Source organism: Watersipora subatra, chromosome 10, assembly GCF_963576615.1.
Source record: "Watersipora subatra chromosome 10, tzWatSuba1.1, whole genome shotgun sequence".
Classification (NCBI taxonomy): domain Eukaryota; kingdom Metazoa; phylum Bryozoa; class Gymnolaemata; order Cheilostomatida; family Watersiporidae; genus Watersipora; species Watersipora subatra.
This window is the reverse complement of record NC_088717.1, coordinates 37491243-37505055: the sequence shown is the minus strand read 5'-3', so window position 1 is coordinate 37505055 and position 13813 is coordinate 37491243. Positions and strand designations below refer to the sequence as shown.

General features: G+C 33.7%; 1 protein-coding gene across 1 annotated transcript in view; it reads right to left on the bottom strand.

Moving 5' to 3' along the window:
• Positions 1-13813, bottom strand: part of LOC137407026 (uncharacterized) — a 41142-nt gene continuing 27329 nt past the window's right edge. Inside the window, 5 exon segments of the mRNA XM_068093630.1 lie at positions 1-428; positions 1578-1740; positions 9054-9191; positions 9880-10001; positions 13236-13360. Of these exon segments, the coding sequence (XP_067949731.1) occupies positions 333-428; positions 1578-1740; positions 9054-9191; positions 9880-10001; positions 13236-13360 (644 nt within the window). The 3' untranslated portion in view covers positions 1-332.

The following is a 13813-nucleotide window of genomic DNA, read 5'->3' as shown; positions in this document are numbered from 1 at the left end:
TGCAATAATCAGCTATTATAGTTGTATTTGGTGAAGCTCTCAAAAAGGTCTACATAAATTCATAGATGAAATGTTCTCTGCTGTAAACCACAATGCCTCAGTACAGTGAGAGTTTTAATAAATTATAATAAAAATAACATTTTGTCGATAACTATTACATTTGCATAGTTAACAAGCCTTATAAATTTTCAGTGCACAGTCCTAGTTAGATATGACCACCGCTCTATCTTACACAAATACCTAACAGCCTAAATCTAAAAACAGTACATGCCTTTGTAGGTCTTTGGAAAATAGTCTTAATTCTCTGAAAAATAACCTTAATGATTTCCTTGTTAAGAGTCGGCTGCTTGTTTTCGGCGCCTAGCAGAAATCATGATGCGTTTTTCAGGGTCTAGTCGGAAATTCTTTGCCCACTTCATGGGTTTACTCTAAAAAGGAATAGAATTCCTTGCAGCACTCTGTACACACAAGTATAGAGTGCATGGTTGTGTTGAGATATACAAAAAAGATGCTTTTCAAACACTCCTTTTTCTGATTGAATCAGATGAAGGCTGAAATAGGTAAGCAAAATGGCTACTGCGTATTCTTGTCCTCCTACAATCATGCATTATCTTACAGTTTCTACTGATATACTACAGTGCACAGTCAGCAGGACAGCACAGTCAGCAGGACAGCGGCTTTTAATGAACACAAAAGCTACTTTTCTCACTGCTTTAGTATTGTTTTGCGTGTTTAAAAAAAGCTAAATCTCTTTCCTTCTGCAGATGAGAGCAATTGCATCTGCAAATCACATTCTGGGTTTACCTAAGTTTGTAAAACTGTGCCTTTGAAATTAGTTCATAGTTCAATATAGTACTTACTGTGTCTAGTCATGGACACGGCATGTCTCGGAAGCCTAGTAATAATCTATTTATACAAGTCTAAGTGTTTGTTGGTCTGTTAGTTTGTCGTATGTCTAGTCAGAGTGATAAAATATGCACAAGCAAACTGCTTCGCACCTGAATTGCACTCGGAAACACCAGTATTGCAGGCAAATAAAAATTTAAAATAATAAAAAATATTATAATTATACTGCTAGGTTGAAACTTTAGATTGTGAGTCAGCATTCGTAGAAGCTCCAAAATATCCCAATGAAAACAAATAGCCATCTGCAGCAAGCATCTCCTTTTCTATATCGGATAGCACAGTTTCACACACAGAAGACTCCATTTTGGAATAAATTATTCTTACGAGTAATTAGTTTAATTATATATTTCGACCAGTTGGTTTTAGACCAATTGCTTCGTTGGACCAAAAGTACCATCATTAAATGAGTTGATTTTAGATGAATTAATTTTGGCCCAATTAGAATTGGGTCAATCATTGTTAGACAATCCTCCGGGAGCGGTGAAAAAGGTTTAGGTAAACATTAAACTGACATCAAGTTCATATCCAAGTAACACTATTATTGAGTTGGCGCCATTGGAAGACTTGGAACTCCAATAGTTAGCTTTTCAAATGCCATGTCATATATTGACATCAACTAGATAGACCTGTATAATTTATTTAGACATATCTTGGTGTTAGGTTAGACTTACGGGAGTGCCTTCGCATGGCTCTAACACATATTTCCTCAGGATCTTTACCATGGCTATCTTCATGTTGAGCAAGGCCAGTCTCATTCCAATACAGTTTCTGTTACCAAGACCAAAGGGTATCCAAGCATACTGATGTCTTCCCTCTCGGTTTTCTGGACTGAATCTACAAGGAAACAAGTCTGTTAAACTTATGAACACATGGTTCTAATAAAGGATATGTGCAGAGAGATGGTCACTTGTTTAAGTAGCTTTTTGAATATTTATGTAAACATGAAAACTATTCTAGGCATGTATTTAACCACGCTATTCTATAAAGACACTCATGATAGTGTTTGAGGATCTGAAACAAACTCGTAGAAGCCAGTAATAACTGTCTGTAAAGATAAGCTTACACAAGTCTTGGTAGAGTTTATCAGAAAGTATTGATATTTTTTATCATTTGCAATAGATTTTGATGTTAAGGTGATTTGAGTTCCAAAATGTTTCAAGATTAAAAGTGAGAAAACTTTATCACGGTTAAAACATGAAGGTGTAATTATGACATCTATAGTTGCAAAGAGACCAACAGAATGAGAGACGTGATGCTGTAACTTGAATGTAATAACTGATATTAACTATAGCAACAAAAGCAACTAGTGATGTCACTTTGTTACATATTTGTTTCTGACCGTTTTAATCGAGATCAGGTTTTGTCTATTTTAGTTTTGAAACATCCTGGCAGTCAAATCATATCAAGTGTCAAAAACAATCACAAATGATCCCACGACCAAACACGAGCGAAGCGATTGGTTGGGAGATTTATGATAAATGCATATGTGCACACAACTCTCGAAAAATTATCCATTAACGGCGTGACCAAACCCGTTGTACCGAAATTCCTTCAACAAATTTAACCAATTTTCTGTAGAGTCGTTTAAGTATAATAATGATACAAAACACATATAAACCGATTTAAATATGTTACCAAGCCTTTGAAAGGTTACCGCAATATCACAAAACTTACCCATCTGATCGGATGACATAAATAGACAGATTAATTCGGCCTAAATTCAAAATAGAAACTTGAGAAGCCTTTTTTAATCAAAGTTAAGACCAGCCAACGAAATGCCAATAAGGCCGGGCGACAAATATTATAACCATTAAGTTGTCCAAATTTCACGAGAAAAACGTGCACATTTCACCAGTCTACAGCATTGTCTAATTGCCGAAGGTTTCTGTAATAAACGTAGACTGTTTGAGGCGTAGACCGATTTACAGGTACGAAAATGTGGTACACAGTTTTTCAGCCTACGTTTTTTGTCCAATTACCGAAGGTTTTTAAATTATCTAGAACATTAACCAGATTTCTTTACATCTTATCTACAAGCTAGGGCCGAACTACAATGCCCCTTTGTGACAAGAATATCTCTTTATTTCACTCAAGTTTGCAGAAAACTTTCAGACGCGTGAATGCTAATGCTTGCTTTCTGTTACATTTCTGTGCATTTCAGAGATAAAATAAACATATTTCATTATTACTGTTGTTAGTTAAATTACGTACAGTAGGTTAGGTCCACAGCTTAAATTAATATTTATTTTATTGTTGTAAAACATAAGTTTGAGATAGTAGTAGATTAGGTCTGATTTTTATACAACTTTTTGTTTTGCATAATTGACATTTTGAATTTCATTTCAAAACAACTTGACAACTACCATGGACATACAACCTCCCAAAAAACACCGCATCGTGGCAGTGGCCGTCCACGTGTCTCCCAATTATTACCGAGGAGGAGAAATAGAAGGTCCTCACAGCAACCATCAACTTCAAATGCTAATGTTCAACAACACGCTACTCAAAATAATAACAACAACTCATCTGATTCAGAGAATTCTTTAGTAGATGTTGTAGGCGATGTAAATGACATTGACTTGGCAGCCCCTTTGTTTCCAGATGATGATCATGATTTTATGGACATCGTTGACCATGAAAATATTGCACCAAATATTGCACAAAACAATATTGCCCCTCCCAATGCTGCCCCCTCCATCACATTCCTCATTTTCAATCTTTAGATTGTCCTGATTTTCAAGAGCTGCGTAACAATTTTCTATGCAGACTTGACAACAACATATCACAGCTCACATGTACTGGATGTAATGAGAAACGTTTTAGTACATACAATGCTCAAATACAACTATGTCATACGTGTCAACAAGTTAGACCTGATGCTGTTAATAAATTCAGTGCATCTTATGATCTTAAATTTTAAATGATTTTAATTTAAATAATCATATGATTTCAAATTTACATCTTATGTACAAGCTAGAGCCGAACTACAATGCCCCTTTATGCCGAGAACATTTTTTTATTTTGCTCCAGTTTGCAGAAAACTTCCAGACGCGTGAACGCTCATACTTGCTTTCTGTTAAAGATCGCCATCAAAACCATTCTACATTCAACACAGCCAACTTTCAAACTGTATATTACACAGCAGCTTGCCATTTTACTTCTAATATTGCATTTCAGAAATATAATAAACATATTTCCTTTATGCTGTTGTTAAATTACATACATTACAGTAGGTTAGGCCTACAGCTTTAATTAATATTTATTTTATTGTTGTAAAACATAGGTTTGAGATAGTAGTCTCTGTCAATTCTTGCTGACAACTACTTTTTCAACAACCAGCACTACCCTTTGTTCTTTCTATTATTCCATTATCAGGTCGTGGGCTGTATGACAGGGGAATTTCTAGTTAAAATATGCCAACACTTTATGACAAAAATCTACTAAAGTTTTGTGAAAGTTCATTTTTAAGGGCTCATTGAAGTTGTCTTAAAGGTTTCACTGCTAATCTTCTTGTTAGCAGGTTGGCACTGAATCTGATGAGAACTGGCATTAGTAACATTCCTTTACATACCTTACAAGATGAAATTATTCGATGGATTTAATAATTCACGAATTTGCGTACTGTCAAATCCGCGAATTATTAAAATCCGCGAATAACTTGTTTTACTTTTTAACGCAAGGGAGAATAACTACTACCTCAAATTTAAAACTAACTGCTAGGCAGAGTTAGTACATGAAGCTGAGTTTCAAACTCTTTTAAAATCATCGCCAGGGCTTTGAGTTAAGCCCATTGCCAATGCATCACACTTCTTTACAAATATATTCAAGGTTGTCACAACTTATTCAGAATTTGGCGCAGCATCATCATTGAAAAAATCTCCTGCAGTTCTTTACGTTGAAAAAAACTCATAACTTATCCCAAGTTGTTGGTTCACCAATAGCCTCCAAATCGATGAATATTCATGAACACCTTTGAATTCAGTCAAAAGTTTATAGCAGCATGATCGATATCAATTTCCTAATTAAATAGAAACCTAAATATGTGGTACACGCACGTGAATGTTTTACTCTATTGCTAGCTGCTTTCACGGATTAATTTATTCGCGAATAACCGCAAATAATTTAGCCCGTGAATATGCATGAAAAGACAATTCTGGCGAAATTTAACTCCACGAATAATTCCATCTTGTAGGGTAAGGCTTGTTTTGATGTCCAAACTATGTGAAACATTTATGTAAAACTAGTACCCTGGCAGTCTAGTCTACCAGGAGAGATCATCATCCAGAATAACTATCTGGACAGTTATTCCTTTATGCCACAGGTGTCAAACACGTGGCCCGTGGGCCACATGTGGCCCGTCATGTCATTTTACGTGGCCCGCGAGAGCGTAATTACTCATTCACACGCGACAGAGTTAACTGCCGTATTTATAACGTTGCTAGGCACCCAATGTGAGTTATCTTGCCTCTGAAATCTATCTATTCCTTGTATCGTTATTTTTAAATTACATAAGAATAATTTTGATTAGGTAGTCAGAAATAAAATTTTCTGGCTAATCAAACAAACACAATACAAATATGCCCCAATGATTCTCTGACAAAAGCTATAACTTATAACTAAAATACTACACCCATTTCGACATCTAGCTAAACCGAGAATCATCGCGGTCGCTTTAAAATTTATCATTTGCGATCAATTTTGTTCAACTCTAGAAGTAAATATGCAGATTCAGAAGGGGTAAGACAGTGAACGACTGCATAAATCAAATCGAAACATTATTTTTGATGTTTCAAAGTTTTTACTAACTATTAATTTTAATAATACTAATACTCGCCAAGAAAAATTCGAAATTAGAGTTTCGTGATTTTCATGTTCATGACTAACTGCAAATGTATAAATAATACTCATAACTTTGTATTGTATGTAATAAATAAGTAATTTTAGTCAAACACTGTATATTTTGCAATTTTTTTGGTGCAAGTCTAACTTTGTTTCGGCAAATAATATTTTGTTTTTGTTGCTTACATATTGATTTTGTGTTGCTGCTGTTGCAATTATTTAGTGTTTGCAGGTTTAATGTGTGTATGAAAATAAATTCATGTTCCTAGCAGCTCATAGTTTTTGATTTTACTGAAAATATGCCCATGTTAATGGGTATTGTGTAATTTTTCGAATTTTGTTTCATGAAAACAAGCGTTCTGCATGTTTTGCTGTGCAGCTGTTCTGTTTGCAACTTTAAGTAATAAAGTCAGAGATATTTAATATCAAGGACTAGTTAAGGTTATTTTACATTATTCGATTAAATTTAGTCACAATTATAAGTTACATCTCGCCCTTTGAGGACAGCCATTACGCTGATGTGGCCCTTGGTGAAAATGAGTGTGACTCCCCTGCAGTTTACGCTATCATTTGAATCATTGATGCTGTTGGTAGAGTGTCAGCTACCATGCCAACAATCATGAGTTCGAATCTCGTATGACGCAATGTTTTTTCCCAAAAATCTACTGTGGCTTTAGATAGATAGAATGACATAGCTCTTGTTATAGTAAAGAACTAGCTGTACTACCCGGCTTTGCTCAGGTAATAAAAAGGTCTTTGCACAGAAAATTGATTTGTATTTAACATATAGCAACATTTGCAATTTTAACTTTCAAACTACATATCATGAGAAAAGTGTTTTGTGTAGTTGAAATAAATTAAAAGAGCAAATAAAAGCAACTGTAAAGGTTTTCAAACTTTGTCAAACAACTGTAACTTTCAAACTTCATATCATGAGGAAAAGGTTTTGTGCAGGGCAACTAAATTAAAAATAAATAAAACAACTGCAAAGGTTTTCAAACAACAGTAAGTTCAAAATTTCATAACTTGAGAGGAGTGTTTCTTTGAAATATATTAGAAAGAAAAATGTAAGGTGGTTAAATGTAAATGTGAACTCATTAGAGAGTAATGGCTAAATATAGTCTATTTTACTACGACTACAATTAAAAATTATTTGGTATACAATTATATGATTTCAGTTTGTTTCAGTATTGGCATGGGAAAATTGGTATGCATAAACATTGTAGGCTATAGACGTACATAGAGTGGTACAGAAACCCATAATCTTTATCTGATGCAATCACCTCCCGATAAAAATCATCATCCTTAAAAATAGTACCAAAATACTACTTTAACCTTAGTAACTATAGGTACCTACAATGACCTTAGGCTTAGTGCATTTGTGGTTACGATTTGCAAAATAGAACATTACTGTTATATATTCATAATGTAACACGTTTAGGGATAAAGAACCACAGGCTAAATTAATATCGCTTAGATGTCTAGGAGACACATGACCCCCTTTAATATATAGTGACTGGAGACAAAGCTGACGGTCTCTTGTGATCTTGTATTCTCGGTGAGTGATAAATTGCTCCCTTGAGCTATATAACAATTACAATGTACTACGTGGAGAGTTCTCACCTTCAAGACAGACGTGTAACCTAAACGCTGAATTTAACTTAAATGAATTCAATTTACTACACATATACTTGAAGGAAGTTTTAGTATGTATTTTAGTAAACTTTAAACTTTTAACAGAAATTTCAGCATTTACGTTATCGAATCGTGTTTATTATAACGGATACCAGATATAACAGATATGGATAACTCGCCATGGTGAGTTTAGTGACGTGTATATATTAATAACGTATATAATCGGTACACTAATAGCCAAATTTCAAGTTTGAAATAAAATGTTGTTGATTTCGTGGGCCGAACAAATTTGCCCAAGCGGGAAAAAGACAAAGAAATATTGTGTTGCATATACTTAGGTCCCAAAATATTTCAATATACCGTAAATACCCGCGTATAGGACGATACCATGTATAGGGGGCAGTAGATATTTGACTCCAAAAATGATGGAAAAACTGTGCAACTCTGCATATGACGCATCCTAATTTTAGTCCTAATTTTTATAGAAACGGTGGTGTTTCATATAAATTTTCGTGAAGTGTCATGCCGAATGATTGGTGACAGCGATCGGTGCTGATGTTAAACGCCTTCCGGTGCCGAACAACAGACGATGTTAAATCAAAAACTGAAGCGGCACAATACAGACCTCGTCTTTATCCCAGCAGCAGGACCAACAGCGTAACCCTGGCAGCGTGTTCTGCAACGGATGGATGTCGTTGTGAAAAGGCCATTCAAAGCAGCATTAAAACAGAAATGGGCCGAATGGATGATTAATGATGAGAATACTTACACCAAGGACGCCAACATGAGGAAAGTCGACATGCCTATGATCTGTCAATGGCGACCATGAGTATAAATAGTGTAAGATTGAAGCTTCTATAATAAATTTTCGATATTATGATAAATGCATAATTTTTATAATAAAAATATCCATGGATAAGAAGCACCTGGGTCTTTAGGTCAACATCTTTAAAAAAAGTGCGTCTTATACATGGGTATTTACGTTAATTGTCCGCTTGAGAAAGATTGACCTTGAACCCATATATAGTAATTAAACCTTACGAAAAATATTTCTTCATAGGGGCATAGTAACGCTTGGCCGCATCGGTAAAATAATAAGCGTGCACTATTGCTATAGCCGGAATGACAACCAGATCCACAGACGACATACTTTGAAAAATATATATATAGATTGGCTGGTATCTGTTCTAAGTACATGTATGCCAGCATTGAGATTTATTTTCAAGTGAGAGAAATTAACAGAAATTATTATATGGAAACTCAGATATCATTTTGGTTAAAACTAGTTTGACCCTTGGCCACTTTGTAGACATACATGTATGTGGTCAAGCTGGTACTTAGCCCAGCATTAAAGAAACAATTGGCCACTCTGTAGACAGATGGTCGTGCTGCTACTTGGCCCAGCATTAAAAACAATTGGCCACTCTGTAGACATACATGTATATTGTCATGCTACTTAGCCCAAAATTCGGAGAACAATTAGTCACTCATTGCCAAGCTGTTGCTGTGGTCAACAGAGATAAACTTGCTTATCTAAATGTACTTAGTGTCCTCATTAAACACGTTAATAAATACCACAGATACGCTACAACGCTGATCTAATATCATGCATTAGCCAATATTAAATAAATGCTATTGCTAGAGTTGCGATACCTTGAACAACAGTAATATACCTTTCAGAGTCAAACTCCTCTGGATCAGGCCAGATCTCAGGATCATGGTGTATTGAGTAGACCATAGCAGACACCATAGAACCTGCTGGTAGATGAATTCCAGCAACTGTTGTGTCTTTATTCACCAGCCTCTCTATCCTACAATGTTAATAATTTTCTGTGTGTATATTTCAAAGCATTTTGTAAATAGTTTATGTTAGCTCCATGTTTTCTGTGAGATTTTTTAGTTCTGCATTCAGTTTATTACTTGATCGCTTGATATCTACATATCACCAATATGTGTGCCATGTCAGTGTGAGAGAAGAGTTGAATAAAAAGTAGACTATTTCTTTTACAGGACTACCATAAAATAAACACTTTTATTCTATTGTTAACAATAATATGATACACGGACAACAATTTTATTACACTCTGATGTACAGTTACCGTGCAATATAATTGTTGTTTAAGCAGTAATATTGAAATAACAGTATTTAAAGTAAGTTAGTATACTATTGGTATGCCATGAATTTCTTTTATTTGCCGAAACAGATTTATTACCACGGTTAGTACTGCTGAAAGTGTTAGATTTGTTTAATATTTGTTCACTGAACTTTTGGGTACAGGAAAAGCCAATAATGCACCCAAGTGAATGATGCATTTATGTGAATAATGCATTTATGTGAATGATGGAATTATACGAAACATGCATTTATTTGAATAGAGCATCTACATGAATCATGCAGAGAAATAATACAACAATTCAGAGACTTTCTTTACACCCATAAAACATCATTAACTCTATATTAACATCAGTGGGCCAAATATGTAGTGTTGTATAGCAAACCTTGGGGCAGCTGGATATAGTCTCATAGTCTCCTGTAGAATCCAATCTACATACTCCATCTTTGATAGCTCATCATAACTTGCCTCTTCTCCACTCATATTTGTTGTTATCTCCTCATATACCTGCCGTAATGACAGGAATTATTAAATATTTGACGAATTGTGATGTAGGATGGTTGGACTCGGATGTCTGCAATAAACATTTGACTGAATGCCCTGGCAGCAGTAAACCATTTCATATCACTAGTTCATTGTAGCGCAAGTTCTTGCTTATTTACCTGTTCATTATCTTTTCATACATCTGCAGAACCATACATAACTTAGGTTTGTAGGTGAATGAGTTAGCAAAGAGGTAAAAAGTTACTATGTTCTCCTAGAGTGATAGTGCATCGACACCTTGGTCACCAGTGCTGAAGAGCAATGCTGGGCCACCAAGTAGATCAAGTTTACATAGGGCGCTATAGCTGTGCGATGCCTTATGTTACGGCTGTAAAATTTCAGCAAATGGTACACCAAGACAACAAGACTTATGCGCAAGCACAAGTGCAAGGCCACTGGTCACTAAGGCTATTTCCATGGCACAACGATAGCGTGGGTGTTTTGCTTCCAAACAGCGACACTGAAACACAGCAGATTGAGAGTGACATAGCTGTTTTCATTATAGCATTGCAGCGCCATGCGAGGTTGTGTTGCTATGCTATTGCAATTTCTGTGAATAAGGCATTTATCTCGATAATACATTTATTTGGATAATGTATAGATGTGAAAAATGCATTTATATAAAAAATACAGCTATGCTGAACAATGCAGTTATGTGAATAAAGCATTTATGTAAATGATAAATTTATATAGATAATGCAGTTTTGTGAATAATTTATGTGAATAATGCATTTATATCAATAATGCATTTATTTGAATAATGCATTAAATTGAATAAAGCATTCATATGGATAATGCAATTATCTGAACAATGCGCTTATGTGAATTATTAATTTTTGCGAATAATGTGTTTATGTGAGTTGTTCATTTATTTGAGTAATGTATTTATGTGAATAATGTGGTCATGTGAATAGTTTATGTGAATAATGTATTTATCTCAATAATGGATTTATTTGAATAGTGCATTAATAAGAATAAATTTAATAAATGTAAAAAAATGGTTGTTTTGTCTTAGTTTGTTATAAAAATTATGATTGCAAGTTTAAAAATTCAGCTTAAACTCTTTTGGGTCCAAAATATTTAAACCTAGACAACCTATTGTTGGCTGAAAAACAACTTGTATTATAGAAAGAGTGTAAACTGACAGAAACAACAAACTTATTTTCATAAGCATCTGAGGTTCTTCATCAAAAAAGACTAAACTAGTCTAGGTAAAGGCCTTAACATAATGTCATAACATAACCTTAACATATGTCATAACATAACCTTAACATGCGTCATAACATAACCTTAACATATGTCATAACATAACCTTAACATATGTCATAACATAACCTTAACATATGTTATAACATAACCTTAACATGCGTCATAACATAACCTTAACATATGTCATAACATAACCTTAACATACGTCATAACATAACCTTAACATATGTCATAACATAACCTTAACATATGTCATAACATAACCTTAACATGCGTCATAACATAACCTTAACATATGTCATAACATAACCTTAACATGCGTCATAACATAACCTTAACATACGTCATAACATAACCTTGACATATGTCATAACATAACCTTAACATATGTCATAACATAACCTTAACATATGTCATAACATAACCTTAACATGCGTCATAACATAACCTTAACATACGTCATAACATAACCTTAACATATGTCATAACATAACCTTAACATATGTCATAACATAACCTTAACATATGTCATAACATAACCTTAACATAATGTCATAACATAACCTTAACATATGTCATAACATAACCTTAACATAATGTCATAACATAACCTTAACATATGTCATAACATAACCTTAACATGCGTCATAACATAACCTTAACATACGTCATAACATAACCTTAACATATGTCATAACATAACCTTAACATATGTCATAACATAACCTTAACATATGTCATAACATAACCTTAACATAATGTCATAACATAACCTTAACATATGTCATAACATAACCTTAACATACGTCATAACATAACCTTAACATATGTCCTAATAAGCAGATAAAATTTTAGCCAATCACAACATGTTATACAGAATCTAAAAGTATTGCACATATTTAGCATTATCCACTCAAGTAAAGTCGGTTCACAAACTAAAGATTTGCAGGAACTGGTAATTGTCTGTTAATTGTATTTCATCTGATTGTTAACTTTGTGTCTAACTGACTAACTGAATACTTTAACAGCATTACAAAGTTTTTATATATCAACTCGCAGCATTAAGTTAGTGCTTATTGCTATTTAGTGCTTACCTATTAAGTAGCGTTAACTGGCATTACCATCTATGTTTGCCTACTAGCATTAATGAGTTAGAATTAATGATAATATTAATATAGCACTAATGCATTTGCATTGATGCTATAACGTACTAATGCATTAGTGCTTTAATGTACCAACACATTATTGCTTTAATGTACCAATGCACTAATGCTCTAATGTACTAATAAATTAATGTTATAATGTACTAATGCATTAATGTTTTAATGTACTAATACAGTAATGCTATAATATACCAATGCATTAATGCTCTAATGTACTAATACAGTAATACTATAATGTACCAATGCATTAATGCTTTAATGTACTAATACATAAATTCTATAATGTACCAATGCATTAATGCTATAATTTACCAATGCATTAATGCTTCAACTTACTAATACATTAATGCTTTGATGTTCTAATACTTTAATGCACTAATGCATTATTGTTTTAATGTACTAATGCATTAATGCAGCATTAGCCTTTACATTAATAGCATTAATATACAAAAGTAAGGCTTTACATTAATGCTAGCATTAAAGTAGCATTCATTCATTAATAATATGCAGTGTTAACGCAATAACAGCATTAGACCTGTTATTGCATACTCTGCTATAGTTTGGTTTAATATTGACTAGTTATTTGAATGTTTTTTAATACAGCTTGGGTGATATATACCAACATTACCATGTCTGAGCATAAGTACGTAATTTATCCCATCAGTATTTAGCTTAAATCATCAGATTGGCAGTTACAATATTAAGCAATGCATATATTTAGTATCACGTCTATTTAAAAAAGCTTTTGTCAGTTGCTTAAGAAATCTTTTCAAAATCTTTTGGTAATTTTTAATTACTTATCACGAAATTTCAGTTTTACACTCACCCTCTTCTGTATGTCAGGGTTGATGGTGAGCTCATACAGTACGTAATGCAGTGTCAAAGCTGTTGTCTCATAGCCAGCCAAAAAGAACAGTACTGCATTAGCCACCACTTCGTCTTTAGTCAGCCTTAAAACAGGAAGTCAGCCACCACAGTTGTGCATAATCACAGTCTTAGTGCATAATCAGCCCCAAAACAGGAAGTTGGTTAAATCAGACAACTTTCTATCTGATTTCAAAGTTATGATGTCTTGAATGATTAGATAAATTTAATTAAAAAACAAACTTACACAAGATTTTAAAAGATTTTTTTAGATAGTATTGGTATTTTTCTATCACTTGCGATTGTTTTTTATGTTTGAGCTGGTCTGGCTGAAAGGATGTTTCAAGAATAAAATTGAAAAAACTTGATAGCGGTTAAAACGCTCAGATAAAACAAAAGTGCAATATTTACATCATTAGTTGCAATTGTTGTTATAATTGATATCAGCTATTGCGTTCATGTTGCAGTATTACACGTCGTTATTCGGTAGGTCTTTTTGCAACTATAGACATCATAATCACACTTTCGCTTGATCTGAAC